Source organism: Monopterus albus, unplaced genomic scaffold (assembly GCF_001952655.1).
Source record: "Monopterus albus unplaced genomic scaffold, M_albus_1.0 scaffold51.1, whole genome shotgun sequence".
Classification (NCBI taxonomy): Eukaryota; Metazoa; Chordata; class Actinopteri; order Synbranchiformes; family Synbranchidae; genus Monopterus; species Monopterus albus.
Window position 1 is genome coordinate 5,362,576 of NW_018127931.1, and position 27,802 is coordinate 5,390,377.

The 27,802-nt window shown below is 40.6% G+C and overlaps 1 protein-coding gene across 3 annotated transcripts; it reads left to right on the forward strand.

The window, feature by feature from the left end:
- nap1l1 (nucleosome assembly protein 1-like 1) lies at positions 1-27,351 on the forward strand. 3 transcript variants are annotated; one of them, XM_020601330.1, is made up of 16 exons: positions 1-126; positions 3,303-3,341; positions 4,634-4,722; positions 9,462-9,564; positions 12,516-12,657; positions 15,077-15,157; positions 15,579-15,707; positions 15,949-16,020; positions 16,114-16,253; positions 18,314-18,471; positions 18,607-18,626; positions 19,248-19,370; positions 21,238-21,270; positions 21,382-21,432; positions 22,449-22,486; positions 27,227-27,351. In XM_020601330.1, exons 2-15 carry the CDS (start codon positions 3,325-3,327, stop codon positions 22,452-22,454), a joined length of 1,164 nt encoding a protein of 387 aa, XP_020456986.1. In that variant the 5' UTR covers positions 1-126; positions 3,303-3,324; the 3' UTR covers positions 22,455-22,486; positions 27,227-27,351. The 3 variants fall into 3 exon arrangements, with proteins under 3 accessions (XP_020456986.1, XP_020456984.1, XP_020456985.1); XM_020601328.1 differs by lacking the exon at positions 22,449-22,486; XM_020601329.1 differs by lacking the exon at positions 22,449-22,486 and having other exon boundaries at positions 2-126; positions 18,314-18,459.
- Positions 27,352-27,802: the final 451 nt, after the last annotated feature.

The following is a 27,802-nucleotide window of genomic DNA, read 5'->3' on the forward strand; positions in this document are numbered from 1 at the left end:
TATATGAGCGCAGGCGGCGGGATCTCTCTCCCTTTTACCGCCATCGGAGCGGAGTCTCTTTCTTCCTTGGACCACTTAACTGCGCAGCGACGCCTAACCATTCCAGCCTCTGACCAGAGAGCGAAGGTAAGGGACAGGGCTTGGAAATGGCTTCGGCGCTACCGCCCTAAACTTATGCTTCGTTTCAGAACTTCAATTCCAATTCTGTGGCCTTAACAAACGGAGACGGCTCTGTTCTGCTAATGCTGCTAATCAAGTCGGACAGCGGCAGCAGCCATTGAGATTAGCTCCACCATGATGTGCGTTAACGTTACACGCGATTAAAAACATAACAAATCAACAGTTATCATGTAGCTTATGTCCGTTTTTCTTGGATTCTTCTTACTATTGTTGCACTGATAAAAACAACAATGTCGGATATTTCATATAACTAATTGTCGGCGTTTTTCGATATTTGTTGACACGTGTCTCGTATCTTGTATTTTTGGACTTGACCTTATTTTTTGGAGGATGTTAATCCGGGCGGAAGCTGGGGATGGGACTCTAGACATTAGGGATAACGTTACAGCACGCAGAGGTTGGTTTAACTTGTGACTCGGTAATGTAACATTTCGAAAGCTAATTAGTTAACACATGGCACCGGAGCGTTGGCACCACTTCCTAACTGGCCCATATTTTTTTTTTTTTAGCTACAGCACGGTGTTTTTCGACGCTGTTCCTCCCACTTGCTCAGCCCAAGTAGTGCGCACCAAGCTAGCAACACATAAGCTAGCTAAACTAGCCGAGCACATCGAGGCAATGTATTGATAAGACCTGGTGGGCAAGCTAAAGTTAGCTTGTTTACTAGCCAATGGTCGGCTTGATTGTGGAGAAAGCGAGAGGACATTTGTTGTTTAACGTTGCCAGGTAAACGTCTCGACCGGTTTCCTGGTATGCTAAACCCAAATTAAGTTGAACATTTAGCTTTCAGAGTGAGCGGGCGGCCGACCACCGAGCGCTTTTAGTAAGTCATTGATGGTTTGCTAGACGAGCACGCAACACGTGGCCGCTGGTCAGGATTTGGGGAAAAGGTTTGTCCCAAAAAGGAAACGTTGTTTGGTCCGTCTGCTTCACCAGCGTTACAGACGTAGATCAGTTCTACCCTTTCTGGTGTCTAGTGGCTAGTTTTTAATCACTGGCTTTTTGGGGGTGATTCAAAAGTTATGTCTGTAGATGTTGGCAGTTGCTTTTAAACCGATCTTAACTTGTAATATTACCAAATATTGTCAGATAGGTCAGACAGTGAACCATCAGTTGGAGAAATCAAACTTTTTTTTTTTTAAAGGGACAAGGGCATGGGTTTGGTCTCAACAATGTAATACCCCCCACCCCTTAAAACCTATCCTGCAACACCACCCCGACCCTAATTACAGCCTCACCTGAAACATTGAAGCTGCACCTGTTCCCTCATCAGCCTGCGCTGCTTCCCTTGCCTACTGCTGATTCCTACATACAAAATAATTCATTTTCATGGGGTTTCTAGCCTATCCATGGTGATGAATGATTTTGGTGACACTACTGCCTACCAGTAGAGTTACTGAATATTTGTCTGAATAAAAATTCCCCTTAATTATGAAAAAAAAAAAATTCCTAACCATGGGTTGCAGTATAACCAGCAGATGGCCATTGATGTGTAAAATAATTTTGGTAATGCTACACTGGGTAAGAGGAAAAGCTAATAAATATATTTTTGTAGTAGGCTTATCCCTTTTCAGTGTTGCACTTTGTAGCCTGTCCTTGCGCACTGGTCTCACAGCCGGCTGCACCTTGAGACCAGTGTTATTTGTCTGGAGGAGAGGATGGCTTGTTTTGAGGGAAAATGAGCTTGTAGCTTGTTGTCTACATTACTACAAAACAAGAGGCGTCCTTTCTATTTTAGCAATGTTTTACTTATGACTTACTGATCTGGAAACTTCAAATCTAAGTGTCTTTCCAACATTACTAAAGTCAGCCACTATGATGTACCATTGTCAGCACACTGACAGCTACCACCACCTCTGTGTCTGGGAGCAAATATGACATTTGCATGTAATGTGAGCTTTTGATGGCCACCTCATTTTCAGTCGGTCAGGAACATTGGAATGATCTAATATGACTTCATTCCAATGATAACTTGCACAGGTTTGCTCAAATATTGGTAGGAACATTTCTATCCTCCCAAAATATTGATAGGGACATGTTCCTACTGTCCATTTGCAAGACTAAACTCTTGCATTGGGAGATGGTGTCTGATTAATTTTCATGGCAAAAAAAAAAACCCCAGATACAATTAAGCACGTAACAAATGTTCTCAACACCACAAGCATCAGCTGCATCTGGAAATGCTGGAGTTTGGTCTACAAGTGGAACAATTTATCTACCTGCAACTCTTTTGTCCCCTTTAAAAAGCAAGTATTGACTCCAGCTTGAAAAACCCTGCCATCACATTTGCAACAATGGAATCCTTGACAAGTGTGTACTGCTGCTAACAGCTTTCTAAAATACTTAACCATTAATAGTTTGTTGCAATATAAAATACAAGATGCTTGTGGTGGAGGGTGTCATCTTTGCATAGTGTATTATGGGGCACATAATTTGTCATGCTTGTGCATGTATGCATTTGGGCTATTGTTGACTGAAAAGTGAAAGCTTTAAAGTGTATTACCACATTGAAATGTGACAGAAAGCAGCACAGTTTAGAAATGGGATGTAATGAAAGCTACATCATAGTCAACACAGACTGTATTCATCACCCAAAAGTGGGGCTGTGGTGCTGGGGGTACTCAATCTAGCATAATGAGCGCCTTGGTGGTTTTAGCAGAATGGACGGGACCAGGCATTTTGAGTAGAGTCAAGACATCACATTTCTGCAAGTTTTTGTTTTTTCAACAGGTGTTTTTGATTAATTACTCTCTCCATTACAGTTCGTTTTATTGTAGATGTTGAGTGAGGATGTCTGTGTATAGCGAGACTTGAGTCTGTGTGAGATGGAGGGAGGACCACATCAGAGAAACGGAACTTGCATTCGGTTTTAGTTTTGTTGTCATTTATCTAAAATATCCCCAAACTGCTGAAACTTCTTGTTAGGTTTGTGTAATGTTGGTTTTAACTGGTATTGGTATGTAGTATTTGGGGTATTATGAGCACAGTACTTGAGGGTGGTATTGGGCCAATACTCTTATGGGGATAGGTGCATCCCTACCGCAGTGTTTTAAAACTCATTCATCATGTATTGCTTACTTTAATGTCACCCTTTTGAAGCTATTATTTTCTCATTATTCTAGCATCACTTGAGACTCAGCTAAGATGGCAGACATCGACAAGTAAGTACGTCTTTCTGGTATTGACTACTGTAAACAGTTGGCCTCTAAACCTTTTCTCTTCCCTCTAATCTGGTCTTGTATCTGTGTTGCCTGAAGTGGGTCTTTGGCATTTGAAAGGAACACACTGATTGGGATGGGAGTAGATGTACGACACGAGTAAACCCACAGAGGCCACAGCTCTTGTGGAATCAGTTGTTTACTAAAACTAGTAGGTATGGGACAGTGTATCAATTCAGTTTATCATGATACAAATAGCCACAAAATGTATGACGTCTTGTATATACTTTGTGTTCTCCATACACCAGTGACTTCTGTTTCCATTCTACTTCTATTTTTTCTAAATAGCCTAACAGAACGCAAGTATATCTGGTGGTTCTTTACATAATCAAACCAGTGCTAGAAAGGGGGGATAAATTACTCCACAGCTAGTCATACATCATTGACATTTAAATTGTCATGATTGTATACACTATATCATAATCATTGAATCATAAATTCAATGCATGATTCAGTGCATTGAACCCCTAAAAGATAGGGCTGTCTGGGTTGCCACACCCAGGTTCAGGTTAAATTGTAATGCATACGAGATGCCTCAACATTTGAGCAATGCACCTTTAATGTCAGTCCATAAGGAGTGACACTCGGTGGCTGTCATCCAACACCGATCAATGCTCTCTCTCTCTCTCTCTCTCTCTCTCTCTCTCTCATATGCGCACACACACTCCTTGACTGTTAGCCACAGATTTTTCACCTTGTGCCACAGACTGACAGTACTATGAAACCCTGTGCCTTTGTACCATGCACTGCATCTCAAAGCTGGTTATCATGTTTCAGTGCTTTGCACATCATCAAGGGGGGAAAAAAAGCTAGTTTTGCTGGCGTTTTAGAGCTATACTGCATGCACTAGTTTTAACAGCATATAATTTCCATCCTTCTCTTTGACCATCATACGACTTTCACCAAGGCACTTGAGTAGGGTTGCAGCTGTTGCTTAAACTTTACATAATCTGCCATTCTCATGTTCATCATGGAAGGTGTGAATATCTGACTTTTTCCAGAATATGGTTTTCCCAGCTTAATTTGTCAGTTTCACTGATCAGTTATGTTTTTAGTCTTTAAAGAGGGAGTTCAGTATTGGTGTCTCACCATGGCAGCTGATGGGTGGCCGGAGTTGCTGGCAGCCTCAGCCTAAACATACCATTAGTAGTTTGGTGGCATGTGTTAAACCTTTGTACTCAGACAGGTTGAAGTGTCTGTTTTGGTGACCTTTCCTTCTATATCTCCCCGAGCAGCAAAGACCAGGCTGAGATGGACCCAGCAGATATGGAGGATGTGGAGGACGTGGAAGAGGAGGAGGCAGGAGAAGATGAAAACAGCAAAGGTAGGCTTGTCTGTGGAAAATACCACATGGTGCAGTTGCCAATTTGGGACTTCTCTGGGGCAGAAATCATGGCTTTACGGTGCACTAGAGCCATCCTTAACATAACTCTTCCCTAACACTATAAAGTTATAAAAACTGGAGCGCACAGGGTTCCATGCTTGCACTTATTTTTAGGGTTACTCAAGACAAAATTGAACAAATTTTGGAGCACAGGTGGAAAATTTAGGGGCATTGTTGCATACTTTTTCAAGAAATGGCAATGCTGCTGCCTCGGTGTTAAATGATGACAAAGGTAGGAACATATGAATGTTGGAACGTGAGCTGTCCATAGCTAGTGGACAGAGATAGATGTGGTAGGGATGAGGCCACAGTAGACTGTGCATCTGCTCCACTAGTTCGCTATGGTTAACACATACTTGCAGTTGGTGACAGATCACGGGCAAAGCTGAAATGATTGCTTCTCTTTGTTTATGCTTGTTTAGCAGGTGAGTTGAAAAATTCCTCCTACTAGCTTTTTACTTGGAATGGTTTTATTGCACATACAGTAATGAGCATAGGTGTTGTAAACTTGAATAATATGTTTCACTCTACCTGGCCCCTCTCTGCACCGTAGCATCTCAGCTGCTCTCTGCTCCACGTGTGAAGTAACTGAGCACTGCCTGTAGTCGGACATCAACACAGAGAGAAGACACGGCATCAACACCAAAACCATATTTTTGATCTATTGGTCTCACTCACTGGTGTCTTCAAGGACTGATAAAATGCTCCTGGTCTGTTTATAGACTGAGAACTCGAGTCAGTCACGCCTCATACATCCAAATACTCTCATATGGGAGTGAAATGCTCGCACTGTAGAGCCCTGGTGTGTTAACACTGCTCCTTCCATTCGATTGTGATTTACTGCATATACTAAAGCCTACATGTTGCTTGCTGGCTAGTTATGCCTTAGTCCCACAAATCCATCTTCCATGGATGTGAGAACAGAACAGTGAATATATATATTTTTTTCCCTTAATATATCCAGGAACAGAACAAGGATTGATGTAATGGCATAGACTCGCTGCTACCTGCTGCAGAAAATTCACTTTGCTGCGGTAATAGATGCACACAAAGGCATGATTGCTGGCTTCATCTCTGGGGGAGGTTCTTAGGAGCCAAAATAAGTTTGAATTTTTGACCAATAATTTGAGAGAAAAATAAAACTACAAAGAGATGTGTTCGAATTGCCATGAGTGCTCGTGGTAATTTGGACATGCACAATTTTCAACTCTCAGTACTCCGAACAGGTTGAGACCAAGGCTTTTTTGACATGAGATCTTTTGATATTGAAATGTGATGATATTCTTTGTTGAGGCAAAAACTCACAATATCAGTACATAACAGAACCAGAGCAGCAGCCGGTATGATGGGAGTGCGATGGCAAAGGGACGGTGCATTCACATTAGTCCAGAAAAAAACTCCCTGCTGTGTTAACACACAAAGCTGTGTTGGTCAGGGGGTGAGGGGTTGCAGGGGGGTGTTGTCTGCATGAGTATGTAGTTTTGGTTAGCCCTGCTGCTAATGTATCCTACTCTACCTTGGCACCAATTCTACTATCACCAGTGTGTCTGCATTGATGGATAAAAAAAAAAAGCAGTTTAACATCCAGTACTAATGAAAATGCATAGTGTGTTAATTGTGGCCCAAATTCAACAGTGAATAGCAGTGAATGCTCTTGCTGACAAGGTAAACAAAAGTCTTCTTTCCGATTGTCCTTCCTATGTGATTGGTCAATGCGTGCCTTTGCCAGATGTCACCCTCTCGTGCACTGTGGTGATTGTCAAAGGAGCACAGAAGGTCTCGCACAGCTTCAGTTAGAAGTTAGAAGCTCATGCATAGTTCATTCACAGTTGTAAGGTCTAAAGAGGCTTGTATGAAATCCTACAGGTGACAAGCCAGTCAGTTGAGTTTGGGGTGAAACCTTTTACAATGCTTGCGTATTGTCTTTTATGATAACTTCTACTCAAAGTAGAACTTAAGTGACATCTATTACACATTGATTAGTTAAAACATTTCAAGATGCACCTGCACTGTTTAGCATTTTGTGACTCAAGCAAAATTTTTAGAGGTAGAACATGATTTAAAGAACAGTAAAAAGAAGTATTTTGCCGACACATGCTCTTCCCCCACCCCAAACATCTTGTCACAGAATCTCCCCCATCCACCATGTTTATGTAGCCATGGGTGCACAGTGGGAGCTCTCTCCCTTTCTTTCAAATGAATGGAATAGATGCCTCTTGGATGTTCAGAAAAGAAAAGTGAGAGAACAGTGATGACACGCGCACACACACACGCACACACACACAGTATTTGGTTAAAAAAAAAAAAAGTGTAAAAAGGGCAAATGTCCGGAAATGTAGTTTACGTTAACGTTCACAAGAACAGGCGGCACCTTTCCGTGATATAGTGGTTTAGTGCCTTCACCCGACACACCCCTGCGGTTTCAAAGTAGAGAATATCATTTTTTTATTATTTTGAAATTAGTTTTTTGTTATTCAAATTTGGCTAGGTGGTTAACACATTTTCCCATGGCATGAAAAACTCAGATCGCATTGATTTCTACTTCAAAGTTTGCAAAGTCAGATGCATAATTTAGCAGATAAGTGTTAAGCTTGGTCCTTCAGCAGCAGAATAACAGTCAGAACTCTTTACACTTCTGCTTTTTAAACTGAGCAATTATTGGGATGACTTGCTTTTGTGTTGTAGCTGAGAGCACTAATCTATTTTGGGATTTGTATGCTGTTTATGCATGCTTTGTTGCTCAAGTAATGATTCTGTTGACTTCTCATATATTAGCCTACTCCTGTCTCCTTTGTAGGTAGATGTAGATGGCTGTTTGGTTGTTTCTATTTATAGCCAGAAGAAAAGTCTTTTTGAAAGCCAGACATAAGGCTGCTCATTCTAACTGCCTACGACTGATGTTTCATGCCTACCACACTCTCGGGAAAGCTGTAAATGATGTCTGGAAGCTGATTGGATATTGGAGAAGCATGAGTAATGCACAGTTGCAGCTTCCTAGTGTTGAAGTGCAGTGCAAGCTCTCATCAAGAAATCTCACATTAAGGCTGCTGTGAGACACTACAAACAAACTCTGAGGGCCCCCCACAAATGACAGCTCTGCAGACTTGTGAAAGTGAACAGTTTCTAAACAAAAGGTGAAACTCTGCTGTCACCATAGTGTTTATTATAGAGCAGCTCCCATCCTCAACCTTTATTTACCGTTTGCTCTTCCTTTTCAAAATGGCAGTGCACAAGAGCTGCAGCTACAAACACATCAGTAAATAGTTGCAACTTGGCACCAACACTGGTGAGGGCACAGGTATCAAACCCTTAAAGCTACAGTATGCAGATTATGGCAGCACTAGCATGATATTCCAAATCAATCCATTCTGCTCTGCCCAGCACTCCCACACTCTCTCTGTGCTCTACTACAGTTTGCTATGCTGCACCACGCTCTGCCCAGCTCTACAGATGTTTGTCCTTAGGAAATTACAATAAATGAGAAAGCAACTTACTGATCAAGCAAATATTTGAAAATATCTTCCTGGTTAGAGAGGTCAGTCCTATTAAAAAACATTTAGAAGCTAACATCTTTGCCCTGTTGTTCAATGAGTCTGGTTAACAGAAAGCTTCTACACTACCACTCCACATTAAGACAAGTTTTGGATCTTATTTCTATTACAGGAATGTTTGAAAAAGGCTGTTTTAGCTCTCAAAGTACAAAGTTGTGATGCAGCTGGCTTGTGTGGATGCACATAGTGATATTTCAACCAACAAATGCTAAGCTTCTATAAAGGTGCAATCAATGTTTAATCTATTGTAATTGGAACTTGCAATATTTACAGCCTCTAATATTTGAAAGAACAAATAGCAAACTTTTTCAACTACCTTTCAGACCTACAGTCACAAGGGTTTGATAGCTGAATGATGGATTTTAGGTGGGGTATACCGGTAAGAGCCATTATATAATGCTTGATCAAGGTCTGGAAGTAGATGGTAATCCAGGGAAAACGCTGGTGGGCAAAGGGGTTGAGGAAAAGTTGGCTATGTTGTAGGTGTATACCTCAAAAAGCATTCTTTATCAAAACATCCAGACAACAGCTTGTGTTAAAAGAATTCGGACTAGCATGGGTGTACTTGTTTGACTGGATGCATTGTCTTGGACAGCTGGTCTATTCTAGCTGGTCATACGTTACAAGCAAAATGCCCATGATGTGCCAGAAAATTGACTTCTAGTCTCTTTAATCTTTGCACCTGCCAGCAGCGATCTGACTGAGCTTTGATAGGTGCAAGCAAAGCATTGGACATTTGGCTTGTACCATCTGTCCCTTGTCTGTTTTCATAAAAGGAAGCACTCTGTTGCTGACCGCCACTTCTTGTCTCTATGCAGCACTGGCTATAAAAGCACATTAATAACTAGACTTAATTCAGTCTGTAGTACATTCTGATGTAAATAAAGGTACAAGGAAATAAGCATTCTAGATAAAGGTAAAGACACATCAATTGACTGACGGAATGAATCAGATCTGTGCTGGAGACAAATTCTTGTGTTTAAACATACGTGGCCACGAACTTGATTCTGATATATTGGACAGAAAACTGCACTGGCAGCACTGCGTTTTTATGCAGTTGGTGACTGCACAACATAACTGTCTGCTATCATATTGTACTTCAGACCGTTCATGTGTTTGTGTCCTCAGCTCGTCAGCTGACTGTTCAGATGATGCAGAATCCACAGATCCTGGCTGCACTGCAGGAGAGGCTGGATGGTCTGAACGGTTCGCCGTCAGGGTACATGGAGAGGTGAGTCATCTCCTTGTTACCTCAGCTGCACCATAGTTAAGATGTTTGACATCTCTAAGGACACCCAAGGCAGGGGGAGATGCATTTAGCAGTGGTTGACTACCTACCATTTGATGTCTTTTTACTTTTCTTGGTTAGTAAAAACTTCATATTGGACAGAACTGTAGTATTTTACAATTTCCAAAAACAAATTGAGTGCAGTAGAGAACAGAATCAAGATTATTTCTTTTTAAATATAAAACTTTCTCAGTAACTTGTGCAGATTTTTTTTTTTTTTTTTTTTTTTTTTTTCCCCACACTGCTGTTGCTGTGGGCTTTCACAGGTTTAATCACATACTCGCACTTGGATTGTAGGTGGATGTTTTTGCTTGTCCAGTTGTATACACGCATGCTAATTAGTTTTCTAAGTGGTGACTGCACCTTGTTGAGTAGAATTGTTTATGCAAATGAAGTTCAACTGAAGTTCAGTCATTCTCGTTTAACAGCAATATTCCAGTAAAAGAAACCTACTGATTCCAGAGGCAATGAGACACTAAAGTATTCAGCACTGAACACTCGAGCCCCTACAGGGATTACAGTCAGGCTATATTGTATATACTGCTCTGCTGCTCTTAGGCCAGTTATTATCAATCTAAACCTGCAGGTTCACAGACATCGCTTTGTATAGATCAGCTTAATAGGCAGTGGTGACCCACTGCTGCAAAAAAGAAATGTATGCATATAGCGGAAACACTGAAATTTGTAGTAAAATGCAAAAACAAAACGCAAATAGATGAAGCTTTTATTTTTCTCCTGGAGATCACATGGCGGTGAGTATGAGGGGTCTTGCTGTGTTGTGCCTGTTCCAGTCTTTTTGAAAAGCCACTGTTTGGCTTTACAGATTATTTTATTTTTATGCAGTGTAGCACATTTTTAGGCACATGCTATTAGTGAAAAGCCAGTATTTACACATTCACTGTTGTGACACACATATGAAGCTTTTATCATGAATTTAATCACAATTGATACCTGTAGCAGTTGCAGGGATGTGATTGCATTCTCTTGGTGAGGCTGTTGATTTTAAGCTATTGTTGCTGCACTAAATTGGGTGGATGGATACTTGGGCAGTGATTTTGTTACACTTGTACTTGGTTTGGAACAGCAGGTGAATCCCAGCTTCCCTAATTGTATCTACATTTACCTCATTAGTGCCTTTTCTTTGCATCTTAGTCCCACCCATGTAAGGCGCTGGGAGAAACTGAAGAGAAGGGAACTGAGGAAATGTGCTGTAACTGACGTGAGACATCCTTTCCCCTGGTACTTCATGTGGAGTGTCAAATCACAGATTTCTGATAAATGGATCCCTAACAGATTTCTGTGAAGGATATACTTGTGTATCCAGGGGTTATAGTTCCTCCAGCCCGTCTCCTTGGTCTTCAACAAAAATAAGAACTTTGGGACGTCGTGCATCATGGCAGATTGGAATGTCTTCCAGGTCGATAGAGAGATTTGGATTCGCATAGTGTCTTATCTGTCTCAGTCACCCACTGTAATGTGGAAGGAGTGAATACTACTTATAGCCTTAGTGATCCTACTACTGGAGCTTGATTGCTAGCTTGTTAAAGTGACTTAAGTGCAGAGGTAAAGTCAGATTAGATGCTCTGTGAATGTAGTCGTGTGTCTTGGCTGCAGGGCTTTGCCATCCACTGCTCTTCTTAGCAAAGCCATCAGCAAGCTGCTCTCTGATCATCTTTGTCAAGCATGTGGTCACCAACAAACTCAACAGTTTGAACACTGAAGCACTTGAGACCAAGACCAGATCGGAGTTTGCCAAAACTTACCTGAGGAAACCACAATCCTTCTGGGACAATGTTCTGTGGACAGATGAGATAAACAGAGCTTTTTGGTAGAGCACATCATTCTACTGTTTTATGAACAAGAAATTAGGCCTTTGCTGCTCCACGCACTGGTTGTCTTGACTGTGTGTATGGCATTGACATCTGAGGACCACCAGTGTCAGAAAGTTGGGTCTCCATCAGAGGTCATTGGTCTTACAGCAGGACAATGACCCAAAAAATACTCGAACACATCCAGAAATGGTTTCAGACAATGTGCTGGAGAATGCTCGGAGTGGCCAGCAATGAATTCAGATCCAAATCCCATAGTGCCAACTGTGGAGAGATCTCAAAACAGCAGCTGGGAGAAGGAACCCTTCAAATCTGAGAGACTTGGAGCAGTTGACAAAAGAAGAGTGGTCCAAAACTCCAGTAGAAATGTATAAGAAACTCACTGATGGTTGCAGGAAATGGCAGAATTCAGTTATTTTGTTCAAAGTGTGTGCTACCAAATATTAAGTTGAAAGTATCAATAATTCAGTCCAGTCTATTTTTGGAGTTCTGTGTATCAAATTCGGCTTTCTTTTTCCCTCTGCCTTTTTGTGTTGTTCTAATGCAAACAAAAGAACTAAACATGAGAATACCAATGAATTTGTGGTTGCAACAACTTTCTGAGAGAAGTGGTGTTTTATCTGATAAATGTAGGGGTGCCAATACTTAAAAGCATGACTGTAGTTAAGTGTGTACTTTGAAGGCCAATGTGACTTGAGATCCTCTGGGCCAAGTGCTTTCAGGAGATTAGTTTCAGAGATATTTACTCTCCATTATGGACATTTTCCCAAGTGTTTTTTTTTTTTTTTTTTTTTTTTTTTTTTTTTTCACCCCCCAAAACAAGGGAAAAAAAAATAAACAAAATGATTTTCAGAGATGTGTTAAAGGGCTGCTCACACCCAACACAAATGGCAGCCCAGCTGTTTTTGTTTTTTACCTTTTGAGTTTATAGGTTACTTTTGCATGGTTGGCCAGAAGTGCAGTGATGTAGTAATTTGTGGTGAAACAGCAGATTGAACTAAACTGGCCTACTTGGATTGTTGCAGGATTGTACTCACATTTTCTGTCCATGTTATCATTCTCCAGTTTACCAAAGGTTGTAAAGAGACGTGTTAACGCCCTGAAGAACCTGCAGGTCAAATGTGCCCACATTGAGGCCAAGTTCTACGAAGAAGTACATGAACTGGAGAGAAAGTATGCAGCCCTATACCAGCCCCTCTTTGACAAAGTATGTCATTTTATACACATCCTTCATCCTGATTGAGTACTGGTACTGTATTTCTGCAGCTGTGTTGCTTTTATACACATCACTTTGTCAAATGGAAGTACAGACAGATGATAAATGAAAGGAATAACCAATAAAATGTCTGTGAGGTGTTGGTCCACAATGTGCCATCAGAACAGCTTCACTGCAAATTGGCATCAATTCTAAAAGTCTCTGAATGCTACTTGAGGGATGAACACCATTCTTCCAAAAAATATTCCCTTGTTTGGTGTTTTGATGATGGTGGTGGTGGAGACATCGTCTAACACGTCTGTCAAACATCTCCCATAACGGTTTAACTGGGTTGAGATCTGGCAACTGTAAAGGCCATGACATAGGATTCACATCATTTTCATACTCAAACCATTCAGTGACCTCTTACCTTGTAGAGATGGGCAAGCTGTCATCCTAGAAGAGGCCACTCACTTATTCAGGTTTTTCCTTAGTTTTTCATCTGTCTGTGCATTTCTTTGATGGAAAATAACTTTTTAAATGTAGATATCCTTAAAAGTATAGACTAAGAAAATTGTCACAATTCAGCTTTCATTAATGAATCTCCTATGATGTGGTGTTAGTGGGCATGATCAGTGTACAAAGCTATCCTAACAGTGTTTGCATTATGAGTAACTGGGGGGGGGAAGCATGTGGGGGTTGATAACCAAGCAGCAGTCTCCAGTGCTTAGAAATGAAGCAAATGCGGAAGTACCAAAACCTGCAGTTCCTTGAGTGGCAACTTGAGGCTGCTCCAAAGGGGGGTCGATCCCCATTGACTCCCATATTAAATTGCCAAATTTATAGCAGAAATAAATGTGTTTAAAGCCTGCCACAAATAAAGATTTCTCTTTAAATGCCCCTTCCATGAGAACTGAGCTTTCTTTTTTTAGATTTTTTTTTTTTTTTTTTTTTTTTTTTTTTATTAAGTAACTTGGCCATTTAAATTATGAGACCAAAAGTTGCACTTAATTAACGGTGTGTCCGCTTTCAGTGACAAATGGGGAAGTTGCACCATAGGTGGCTGGCCCACTGGCTGACTAGAGGGCTCCACTCATGCTCAGCCTCTTTGGCAATTATTGGATTAGACATAGCAGGCAGAGTGAAGTTGTACCAATATGGCGGTGGCCAGACTTGAGCTTCAGAACTGCTCTTCAGGAATGGTGGGTTTGTCCATGTGGTTGATAGACGTAGCATGTGCTTGATATGTTTATCTGTACAGCTCTACATCCTGTCAAAACAGCCCACACAGAGATGGGCCTATGATTTGGTCTTTGAAGCAGACTCGGGCAGTTGTACTCATCCATTTTAGTGCTTGGATATATTGCAGATCATTTCTCTTGTAGAGCACAACATCTTGTGGCTTATAACTCAGAGTATAAATTCTACTATTCTATAGCTCTTTATTTCAGGCTGTAACCCTGGATTTTTCCCAGATGTTAAAAACAATGCTCATTTCAGTTTACCAGAGCCCATTCTTTTGTTGAGATTACAAACCCCAGAGTCTTAGTCATAGCGGATTAAGGAAAGCGGCAAATCTCATATACTGAAAACATTCTAGCTGGAAATAGTGTTTAATTTATAAGTAAAAATACCAAAATCAGTAGTCAACAAAGTAGACTTTTTTTTATCTTTATAGCTCTGTTTATTTAGGTCTAGTGCTTATAATCCAGCTCAATTAACTGGTACAGTCACTTGCACTAAAAAAGACCTTTTTTTTTTTCATTCTGAGGGTTGTTGTAGCTGATACTAGTAATTGTGTAATACAGTGATATTTTCTCAGACAATTATCATGCTGCAAAAATCTCATACTGTTGCAACTTTGGTCTCTAATGAAGAAGGTGACACCAGCGACTGAAATGAGCTTATTTCCTTTGTTCTAAATTGGAGACATGGGAACTGAAACATGGTATGTTGTAACAAACCTTGTCAAGACATCATCTATAGAGCTATTAGTGTTTTAACCCTTAATAACACAAACTAATTTGTCTGAAAATGTGACATTTTGTATTAAAGATGAAATTTTTGCCAGGGCAAGTGATTCAGTATAATATTGGCAAAGATGTTCAGCGTGGAAGACTAGACTAGAACATCAAAACATGACAAGACACTTTCTCATCAAGCGAGGCTGACCATCCTCTCATCCTTGACCAACATCAGTTTTGTTGTGAGGACTAGACTTGACCCGTGTTGACTATTTGAAACATTAACCTGCATGTTTCCGATGTCCTAATGCAGCATTTTGAGTTGCTTATGGTTTCATGCAAACCCACAGAGGAAGGAAGTTACCAAGAATGGCCAAGGCTGTCATTTCTTGCCCCTACAGTGATCATATCAGGACAGACACACTAGAACTCACAAACCTGTAAAATAGTTTTCTTGTTGTTCACAGCGAAGTGACATAGTGAAAGCAGCTTATGAGCCCACAGAAGAGGAAAGTGAGTGGAAAACAGATGAAGAGGAAGAGCTGACAGTAAGTAAGCAAGTCAGGTACAGGTGACATATACACCTGCATGCCTCCTGTCTGACTGAACACTTAGAAAATTCAGAATGCAGAAAGCTAAATTTGACCTGCTTTCTCATTTGATGCATGTAGCTTATTGTCTCATCCAGAGCTGAATAAGGCTCACTTTTCACCATGGCAACACTGCATGAAGCTAATAATAAAAGCCTAATTCAGATGTTTTATCACTACCACTAATTTTAATTGCAGAGCAGTAGAGTTTATGGAATTGTAATGTCTTGTAACTGCAAGCTTGTGCTGTTTGTCTTTAATCTAATCCTCATTGCTAAGTGTTCCTTTTGTAGGTGTAGAGCATGACTTTTTTTTCTTAAACTGTGTACTGTGTGAAAAGAAAATGGTTGAGCAAGAGAAATTGTCTTATCTGAACCAGGAGGAGATGAAGGAGAAAGCCAAGTTAGAGGAAGAAAAGAAGGATGAAGAGAAGGAAGACCCCAAAGGCATCCCTGAGTTCTGGTTAACGGTTTTCAAAAATGTGGACCTGCTCAGTGACATACTGCAGGTGGGTTCATCTAGATGGCTGCCACCGAGGCAGAGAAATGGGTCACGGGGCGTAATCACACCCAGCAATGAAAAGTCAGGGTTTGCCTCCACCTGCTGGTCTTGTTGTGTAAAGCAGGGCTTTGCAGGTGGATTAAAACAAAAGGTAGTTTATTTCCAGCCATAAATTAAAACTGAAAAGCATGCTTGCTCCTTGTGTTCTGTATGATCTTCAAATGCTCCGGTGCTTCCTCTCCCCTCAGGAACATGACGAACCCATCCTTAAACATTTGCAAGATATTAAAGTAAAATTCTCAGATCCAGGACAGCCCATGGTGAGTCAGGCTCACATGCACATACAGACCTTAAATGATTCTTTTCAATTGAATGAGTTGTATGTAATCATAATCACCTTTGGTCTACTCCAGAGCTTCACATTAGAATTCCACTTTGAGGCCAATGACTTCTTCACAAACACAGTGTTGACAAAAACCTACAAGATGAGGTCAGAGCCAGACGAGAATGACCCCTTCTCTTTTGATGGACCAGAGATCATGAGCTGCACAGGGTGAGTACAGGACCTAATGTTGGTGTTTGTCTCAAATGTTAACTTTCATTTGTGTCCTGGTAGTGTGTAGTGTGTTTTATTTTTCATTCATTTAATAAGCTGCCACCACGGAGACCGTGACCTGTACCAAACATTTTCCAGGGATAAATGCCAATAATTCTAAGCACAGACTCAAGTCACAGACTCCCTAAATTTAGTGGCCCAAGTACATTTTTGGTGTTCCAAATCTAAACATATGCAAAAACAAGACAGAAAAGTTAATTTAGCCCAACTTAACACAGCCTTCCTTAACTGTGACACCTCAGTAGATTAAACGACAAAGTATGAAAATGTGAAATTTTTTTTAAACCGGAAACTTAAGGTCCACTTATAAACACTCACAGTGTTAGTTGAATGAATGTGCCTCATATCTGCCCTTTTGCTCCGTCCCAGCATCAGTCATGTCTACAGTAGAAAACCTACCAACCACAGTACATACTTCCAACTGTAGCCTTCTTTGACAAAGTATATGGGCAGAATGAATACAATTTAATTATTTAAATTGAAATAAGTTCTTTGAAAACATGGTACATATCCTTTAGGTTAATCTTTTTTTTTTTTTTTTTTTTTCCCATTCCTGTTTTTATAGTCCATTTTGTGTTTCTGGTTCTTCTCTAGCAATTGTTAGGAGTTTGATTAGACTTAGTAAAACCATACTTCAACAGGCCCTACATAACGGTAGCAAACTGGCAAGAAATGGTTGCCAAAGCAAATGGTCAGATAATGCTTTCCTCGAATGTTGAACTAAACGGCACAAATGATTTGGGATATTTGTGAAATGTTAAAGCTGCATTGGCAAAGTGCAGGGGGTCTGAGCCATGAGGTCTCATTCTCACTAGAGATTTGATAAAACTTGGTGGCCACGGTGGGCCACCTGCTGGGGACATATGTGTGACCACAGTAACTTTTTGTGGCCACAGGTAGAGGGGTGCTATATATAGTCTATGATAATATTTTAACTGTTTTAACAGTGTGCCAGCTGGAATTATTGTGTCAGTCACTTTACAAAAACAATCAAACACGCCTTGAGTCTAAACATTCACTGCCTTATGTAATCTAGACTTCTGTCCGTGCACATTGAGAGTGCATGCAACATGTATATGATCAGTGCGCCACAATTTCAGCTAGCATAGCTGCCTAAAAATACATTAGCAAAGATAAAAATGAGAGAACAGACGGTGCCAAGAGACAAAATATGGATATGTCTTAAGTATTTATTAAGTAATGGGAATGCTCGGATCACTTTTCTTGGAAGAATAAAAACGAGGTTGCTTTGCTTCTGCATCGGTTTGCTCCGTCTGCTTTGGTTTGCTACTGCACTTGGCTGTTGTCCTCCTCTCTTCCTGACCCTCTTACTGGTTGAGCAGCAGTGGTTGAAGTTTGGAAATATTTGAAACAAATGAATTGGATCACTAATTGCACAGGTTGGGCTGTTGTGTGTTGCTAATGCTTTGGGTCCACACTGTCTGCATCTGCATAGGATGAGTCCTTTGAGTCTTCAAAAATATTTTTCAATATTCCCCTGAACTGAAGGAGCAAACATCCAGGGTCAGAATTTAATAATTGGTATTAACTTTATCCACTTGCAGATCAGTTGAATGACTTGCAGTTATATATAGTATCACAAATAAATCAATGTATGGGAAACATTGAAATGTTTCCATTAATCATTAGTATGCAACCATTAATATGTTATGAACAAGAGTAACCTAGTACAGTGTAATCAATATCTTTGGTGGATGAAAAATATCTGCTTATGGTTACTGACAAAATCCCAAAAAATATCCAGATATTTTGTGCCAGTATCTGTTGTGGAAAAATTATCTTTTGAAGCTCAGTGAGTGAAATTGCCACCACATATCCCAAAATCCTAGGCCAGTGGGCCATGGTTAATGTCAAACTCTGTTTTCTACCTTTCTGAATCATTTTCACATGCATGCCAGTGAGCTCACCACTGAGTCCTACCATAAATCTGAGATGTTTGATGCTAACCTTGCGTTCCCCTGCTGCCTCTACCACAGTTGCACAATTGACTGGACAAAGGGCAAGAATGTCACATTGAAAACAATCAAGAAGAAACAGAAGCACAAGGGTCGCGGCACAGTCAGGACAGTCACTAAAACAGTCCCCAATGACTCCTTCTTCAACTTCTTCACCCCACCAGAGGGTAAGACTGAAGGTGCAGCTCTGTTGAATAAGGGTGTAGCCTCACAGAGGTGATCCTACATTGCATTTGATAAATGATTAGATATTTGTGCCACCTGTACTGTAAATAAAAGCTGTAACTGACTTCCATGTATTCTCCTGTTTACAGTCCCAGACAATGGAGAATTGGTGAGTCCTTGTACTTCTCTACTTGTTTATGCATTTCAGTGTTATCTACTGGAACTTAAAGGATGTTTGTATTCAGTCAATGTTCCACCGGTGCTTCATAGCAACAGTACTAATACCAAAACCATATATGGGAAATAATTTGTCTGCGAAGTACTTGTCACCTCTTAATTTTGATTTTAGTGATTAAACTTGATTAGAAGTACAAGAATAATTACAATCTTTCAGAGAATATATTTCAATAAAACGTTTTTCCTTTTTTATTGCATCCTTCACACAGCGATGCAAGATAAGAATGTCTGAAACCTTGATGAGAATCTATTGTTTATTGTTGAGAATGGGGACTGTTTGGGGAAACTCTTCCTCCTTGATATTTGGAAATGCTAGGTTGAAAGTCTAGACAACGCAATACAAATACTCTAAGGTCTAAATTTCACATTAAACACAGGCTGTCATGCTCTAAACAAAGGATCATGATAATGTAGCTATTACTCTGCTCCTAAACACACACACGTGGTGGAAGTGCTGGATCAAATTGGACTGCTCAGTGCTGGTTTCTTTATATAAAAATGTAAAGTAGCACAACTTTAAGGATGGTGGTTTTGATGAACTGTGTTGATTCAGGATGAGGACTCTGAGGCACTTCTGGCTGCCGACTTTGAAATTGGCCACTTCATCCGTGAGCGTATCGTACCTCGGGCTGTCCTTTACTTCACAGGAGAGGCCATAGAGGATGACGACGACGATGTGAGTATCACCAACCAGTTTGGAGAGTATTCAGAAGTTTTCCACATTTTGTTTCAGACTCATCTTAAAATGGATTCACTTAATTTTTTTTTTCCCCCCTAAAATACACAAAATGCTCCACAATGATGGTGAAAACAGGCTTTTGGGGTGTTTTGTAAATTTATTAAGAATAAAAAATGAAATATCCCACTTGGGTAAACCCTTGGTTATGACACTTGCAATTGAGGTCTGGTGGATCCTACTACTATCAGTGGTTTTTGAGTTGCTTCTACAGCTTGATTAAACTCCAACTGTGCCTAATTTGATGCACTGGATATAATTAGGAAAGGCACACACCTGTCTATATAAGGCCTCATAGTTGGTCTGTATGTCGGAGTAAAAACAAAGCCATGACGTGGAGAGAACGGTCCTCAGACCTGCGAGACAGGCCAAACGGAGCAATCATGGATGAAGGGCCTTGGTCAGACCAGTAACCAAGAACCATGAGTCACTGTGAATGAGATCCAGAGTTCCTTTCTGGAGATGGGTGAGGCTTACAGAATGACAACCATCAGCTCGGCACTCCATCAATCGGGCCTCTATGGTAGAGTGGCCAAATGGAAGCCATTCCTCACTTTAAAGGCACATCACAGCCCACTGGGAGTTTGCAAAGGGCACCTGGCACTCGTACCATGAGATGCAAAGTCCTCTGGTCTGATGAAACAAAGACTAAAATATTTGGAAATGATTCCTGACTTTGCGTGTGTGTGGAGAAAACCATGCACTGAACATAATTTCACTAATACATCACTAAAAACATGATGGTGGCAGCATCAGGCTGTGGGGATAATTTTCTGAGTCTGGAATTGAGAGATTAGTCAAGATAGAGGCAAGGATGGATGCCAAAAAAAAAAACAAAAAACATTTCAACGAGACGACAGCCTGAAACATGCCACCATGAAAACACAGGAGTGGCTTCAGGAACACACTGAAAGTCCTGGAGTGTCCCAGCCAGAGTCTGGATCTGAACCCAATAGATCATCACTGAAGAGGGCTGGAAATGGCTGTGCACCAACACTCCCTATCCAACCTGGTTGACCTTGAACAATTCTACCAAGAAGAATTGAAGAAAATTCCAAAAGAAAGATGCCAAGCTTGTAGCTTCATTCTCAAGGAGACTTGAGACGGTCTGCCAAAGGTGCTTTAACCAATTACTAAGTGAAGGGTCTGAATTCTTGCGTGATTGAAATATTTCAGTCTTATTTTTAACAAATTTTCAGAACACTCGACCTGTTTTCACTTTATCATTGTGGAGTATTGTGTGTAGATTTAAGGCTCTGAAAACTTTTCATACCAACTGTAGACTGTACACTTATTGGACATTAACTGGCTTAACATAATTGTCAGCTACAGGTTTCCTTGGAAGTTTTTTTTTATTAGATTTATTCTTTCAAACGTAGAAACAAAAGATATCAACACACACATAATTACACAAATCCAACCAATGCTAATCCAGAATCAGTTTGCTTATACCTAGTACATGTTTGAATGGAGTAGGAAGAAGTCAGACTTATCCAGTCCTACCCCATAACATCATCTTATACAAAAAAATTTCATGCATCATTGGCTGCAAGCAGTATCTCTACATAGGTAATTCTCTTCTTCGCCAGACAAGTAATACACAGAAAATTTTAAAGTGTTTCATTCATGCATTCTTGATTAAATCTCTTATTCTTGCATATATCTTGAATGACACTTTTATATTTATATTTAAACTCCTCAATTCTAGTACTGTTGGGATTCAATATGAGAGAATTAATTTGAGAAAAATTGTCAGGCTGAGCTTGACTCAACATTTTCTAGCTAAGTATCATGTTTGTTTTTACAGTATGATGAAGAAGGGGAGGAGGCAGACGATGAGGTAAGCTTATTATGGCAATATTCTGGATGAAATAATTGATCACAGTATAAAAATATGTGGGTTTTGTATTGTGGTTCAGTAGACTGATGTTGCTGTGCACTGTGTGTTCAGGAAGGTGAGGAGGAGGCTGATGAGGAGAACGACCCTGACTATGATCCCAAGGTGAGATTGCTCTCCTACTAAAGATGTCTGGTGTCCTGAGAAAGACCTTGCTCAGCTGTTCTCAACTTTGTTGGCTCAGGATGCTCTTTCCATCTCTTACTGGAGGCCGTGATGGCTGCAGTGCACTGTCGCAACCTTTTGATAATTCAGGAGTGAGTTTTGGTATTATTACACTGTGAAATGTTTAGCAGTACACCATCCGGTGCTTTGTGGGGGTCCTGAGCTGCAGGTAGAGAACGGCTGGCCTAAGTGGGCTTGTCTCATTTCAACAATCAGAATACATACTGTCAAATGCATCTCATTTTACACCAGCTTTTGGTTTGCTTCAGATTTTTTGTTGTGATCTTGATTTGACTTGCAGTCAGCGACAGAAACGGTCCCCCAGTAGACGCTTTCTCTCTGCACACCAGGGTTTTAACAAGATCATGAGCCTTTTTTTTTTCCAGCATTACTCTTCACCAATTAGTTCGTTTTACCGACACTTGTATAGGAAACATGGCACAACAAAGTTTGAATGAGAACATGTACACAATGGTTTTACTTCACTGTATTCCTGGTGGAGGTAATGCAGCTGCAAAGTTATGAATAAACGGGTTCCACAGAAGAAAAGCAGTGAAGCGTAAAAGTATTTCACTTGTCTTAATGGTGCTTGCAAGTGTCTTAATTCATAATGTATTAAAAGCATAGCATCACAGTTTGTTGCTACACTTGTCTGCAGTGTTTGCAATTGCAGTTTGTGTGCATCATATTTGGAATCCTCACAGTGCACATTTATGGCTTAAGTGTTGCTTGAGTGATCTGGCCTTGGGTTTAGGGGATTTTATCGGACTGAAGCAGCTTGTAAGTTTGACACTACACAAGATACAGTAAACCAGTATGACCTCTGCCTTTTCTTTGCTGAACACAGACATCTTTGACATTCTGTATTCTGCTAGTTTTGCTTTTCTCCTATTAATGTTTTTCTCCAGTCACTTTGGCATTTTTTGTCAGCTGCTCTTTAAATTTTTCCTCACTAGGTTTAAATGGTGACAATAGAAAAATAACCCTAATCCTGGTAGGTACAGCTTATTACTGTCGCACCCTGATTCTCCACCCCCACCTGCATCATTGGTTTTAGCTTTTCTTTCCACCATCCACCTCTCTCCACACCCCACCCCACACATGAACACCCTGCCTCTGCCGCCGTGCTGCACCCTCCCATTTACTAACACCCACTTGGTTTGTTGTTGTTGGGTTTTTGTTTTGTTTTGGTTATTTTTGGAAGTTTAACCCATTCACCCCTATTCCCATATCCCATAATGCCTTTCACCCAGACAGGTTCCGGTGTAGAGATTATGAGCAAATAGCAACACCACATCTTGTCAGACACAAAATTAAGTGCAGGGTGCAAATTTCTGGATTGTTCCAAGCTGTATAAATGAACCTGGGAAAGATAGGTCTTGAAATATTTAAAGGTCGTATTACACTTTCCTGTTCAATGGCCCAAAATGCCTCAAACTTTGAATGAAGGCAATCCTCCAAGCAGCCTCTTGTCTCCCAAAACAATCTAGCAGAATTTGTTCTAACCATTTTAAAGGGCAAGTATTTTTCTGATAAATACACATTAGGGGTGCGATGGTTTAAATTACTCACAGTTCGGTTCGTATCACGGTTTTAGGGTCACGTTTTCGGTACGGCTCGGTATGTGTGTGTTTAGGGCAAAAAAAAAAGCTACTGTCAAATTCAAAGAAAGTTTATTGGGTTACAAATACTGAAACCCTTGGTCACAACAGGCTTCTTTACAAAAATAAAATTCTAAGCAGTTTTTAATCCCTGCTAAAACCAACATTTTAACTTAAGAGAAGCCTACTTTAGAGTACCAACATAAAGTGCATTTCAAAACAAACATAAAATAGCTCAGACCAAGAACACTGGGTCACTTTTTCATATTCTATCTATTCAACTATCTTCACGATTTTTTGCAAGAAAATCAGTTTAACATTTTCAGTTGCAAGTCGAGATCTGCTTGCAGAAACAATGTCTCCCGCAGTGAACACTGTTTTGCTTGGCACTGATGTTGCACAGACACAAAGGTATTGTTGTGCAAGTTTAGCAACATGAGGATACTTGCTCTCATGCAACTTCCACCATGCAAGTGGATCTGCATCTGTCTCAATGCAATCTTCTGCCTTGTATGACATCACCTCCTTCTCTATAATATCAGTAAAAGTCTTTGTCTTGCACTACGCGCGCCGTTTTCTGACAGTTAATGCCTGTCTGAGAAAAGTGTAAGTGTAGTGAGGGGTTTTACAGCCTTAAAACATCTATAATAATTATAAAAAATAAAGCTGGCTACTTCGTGGATTTCGCCTATTGCGGGTTATTTTTAGAACGTAACTTCCACTGTTAACAAGGGACCACTGTATATATTTTTAAGTAAAATGTCATATTTTTAAATCATAAAAATACCTGCTGTTGTTCAGAGATTTCTCTCTACAAGGCTGCATTCATATAAGGTAGAGACTTGAATCTCGGATCAAGGAATGATGCCCTGTTGAGATACTCTTGGAGGTTAGGATCTGTGTATCTGTTTTCAAAGTCCTGAGTGATGGCTGCCTTGGCATCCTTTATGGCTAGACTCTCATCCTCTACAGGCTCCATGGATTTGAGTATCATTCTCTTCAGAGGGAGAACCATTGACAGAGATGGAGTTGTTTCAGTGCTTAAGAGGGTGGTGATTGTCTTGAGGGGCTTAAGCAGATTAATCATTTCCTCTGCCAGTTTCAGTTCACTGTCAGACAACACTGCAATGTCAACACCGACATTCTTCTAAACATTTTTGTCCATTAGGGCAGAGTAGATGTCAGGCTGCTGCTCCAGATATCTCTCAATCATGTCATAAATGGTATTCCATCTAGTTGGGCAGTCATGTATAAGTTTGTGAACAGATATGAGCATCTCCTGCTTGACTTTCAGGGCATGAGCAGCTGTTGTGCTTTTATGGAAAAATGTTACAATTTTTCTGACTTTACCCAACAGACGGCTTATCTGTTGAATTGCTACTGCCTTCTTGGCTGCAAGGTTCAGAATGTGTGCAAAACATCCAATTTGTGGCCCTAATCCAGCTGCTGCTTTTATGGCATTTACCATGTTTTGTGCATTATCTGTGGTGACTGGAATGGTGATGTTAGGTCTCTCCAACTTCCAGTCTGTAACTGCACTCATCAGTGCATCGGCCAAATGGCTACTTGTGTGGCTTTCAAAAAGAGGGCATGTTTGAAGGACAGAGCCCTTTCAGCCCTTGGTATTTCTTGAAGCAGGTGGCGGCTCTATTAGCAGCTTGTCTCCTCTGCTCGCCATGCTGAACAGTAACGTTATGCATCCGCAACACACACACACCAACACATAAGGAACTGTGTCATATAGCAACAAATTTACATACTACGAGTTGATTGGACGGCAGTCTCACATGAAACGCACGTAGGGCATATTCAGAACCATACATTAGCTGAACTCTGTTTTATGCATTGTTTTTTTTTTTTCACCGAACTGTATTGTAAGTGCGTGGTCAGAGCAACTGTGGTCCACGTGCGTGTCGAACAGTGGGAGGATAACGGGACGGTTCAAATCTTTACCGAGAACCGTTGCACCCCTAATACACGTACATAAATGATGCCACCTTATATGTTGAGATTAGTTATCTGGACAGAGATCTCAGATGTTGTTCCTGGGATCTGTTGGAGCCACTCTCCCAGTTTGGGGGTCACAGCTCCAATGTCCCTATTACCATGGGGACCACTTGTGCCTTCACCTTCCACATATTTTCTAGCTCTTCTTTCAGCCCTTGGTATTTCTTGAGCTTCTCGTGTTCCTTCTTCCTGATGTTGCTATCGCTTGGGATTGCTACATCTATCACTACAGCCTTCTTCTTCTGTTTGTCCACCACTACTATGTCTGGTTGGTTGGTCTTTGTCAGTTTGTATCTGGAAGTCCCACAGGATCTTAGCTTGGTCATTCTCAAACACCTTTGGAGGTGTATCCCAATTTGGCTTTGGACTTCCAGCCTGTACTCGGCACAGATGTCTGTACACTGTGCGAGCCAGGTTATGGCGTTCCATGTATGCCCTAACCCTGCCCTACATACATAGTCCATGTGTACAGCACTTAAATCGAGGCTGATATATACTACGGCATGCTGAAGTCAAGCTTAGAATAAGACTGCTGCCTTTGTTCTACTGCAATCCTAATTTAACAAAGCATGTAATTTCGATAGAAAACAAACATCTCGTCAGTTTTACTACTGGTGCAAACTTCATTAAGGTGTGTTTTGCTGAAAGTTTGCTTGTGTGTGTGTATATGCTTGCAGAGCAGCACTTTCATCCTGCATCAAAAGGTGGAATATGTCAAAGATTACACTTGATCTAAGCCAGGCGTCCTTGGAGTTCAGTCTTGTCTTTAACCTTAGACAATAAAATTATATTCGTATGATAAAATGGAAAACGGAAAATGCATAAGCAAGCTAATATTAGCCACATAGTTGGTGTGCAGATAATGCGCACTTGTTTTCAGGCATTACAGTGTATATTGAGAAACTGAATGACTATTTTTCATTATAATGTCCACATAGACCAAATAACTTACTCGCATTATGAATAAACTTTGTCAAACACCTCAGCCTTTCAGTCAAATTCTTATCTGAGCCTGATATCCTCACTTGCGCTCCAAACCGGAACCTTTCAAGTGGGCATGTTTTTTTGGGATTGAACGCTGCATTTGTACCTGTATCATGTTAAAGCTAGTCCAATGCTCCCTTTTTTTATTTTTGAATCACCCAACATGTTGAACGCTTTCCTTCCACAAATGCAGGCTAATTTCTGAGTTTATAAATGCAGTAAATGCTTCATTTTAGTGTGTAGTAGAAGCAGAGCGATTACTTGAATACTTTGGCAAAAATTAGTATATTATGTAAAATCTTGGTACAGAGCACAATTTTCAAGAGTTCAGTAACAGCCCAAGTGTATTGCACAGTGGCTAAAATGACCTGACGGTGCACAGTCGTATAGCACCAGGCCGCTGAGAGCAACTTAAACGGCTGCAGTGTGCCATCATGTTTAGAAGTGTGACATGCCTACTGGAAGGGCGCCCTTCCCCAAGTGTAATGGGGTCTTGTATCTCTGTGCACTGCTCATCTGTTGCTTACTTAGGTATTTTGTTAGTTTTTAGCAGTTGATGGATTTGAATGATGTTGCCCAACGTTAAATTCACACTTGCTCTGCAGTAAGAGCAATGTCAACACTGCATTTTGATGACACTGCAATAAAATTGGGCTATCTAGAACACAAGGAAAAGTTGGATTTGAGCTAAACCATCCTACTTTTGTAAATTTTATATTTTAAAAGTGCATACAATCTGTTGTACCCATGCAGATGAAAATTTGCTGTGTGGATCTGTACTTGCGCTATCAAAAAAATCACTTATATACTCCTTTTTTGGGCATGGCCTTCCTTAGCAGATAGCAATATTGGAGAGAGGAACAAAATAAGGGAGAGACGTGGAATAAGGTTATCCGGGGACAGTGTTTGTGTCACAATGTTCATGAGGGCACTACACTGACCCATAGTTAACATAATCTCTCCAATGTGAATGGCATCATCATGTTCATATCTGTAAAGTTAAGAAGCTTGTTGAATGTTTAGCTCTTGACGTGTGTGTGTGTGTGTGTGTGTGTGGGTGGGCTTTGTAGCTTGTTGGTTTGGCAGGTGTTGATCATATCTATGGTGTTAACAACTCCCCCGGTTCTTGTGATTTCTTACAGAAGGATGCAGCCCCCCCAGCTGAGTGCAGGCAGCAGTGAAACCTGACCCAGCTGCCTTGAGGAACAACTGCACTGTAATGGCTTCTCAAAAAAATAATAAAAAAACAACCTTACTTACCGCCTTATAATGTTTTGTAATTTTCTTGGTAGCGAATTTGAAGAAAAGGTTTAAAGATTTTGTTACACAAACTCATGGTAATATACTGGGAGCGGTGTGGCTCAATATACATAGTATTTTACTAGACCTGTTTCTTCTTTGTTCTCTGTACAATAGATAGGATACAGGAAAAAATCTCCCTCAAAAAGCATGAACTTGTTCCTTCACAGCTAAACTAGTTTGGAAGTTTTTTGTTGTATTTGCTCTTAGACAACAGCTGTGGTCTAGACTGCATCATGAAAACTTGAGTTTAAATTCTCCGTCCCCACCCTGTTCCTACTAAACTTCCATATTAGTCATTTTTGGCTGTCCCAGGTGCATCTCTTTTTATTCTTAGTGGGGCTTTGAGCACTTGTAAAAGCACTGTAGCATTTCCAGCTCTATAGACAGGACAGATGGGTGACCAGCATCAGAGTGTC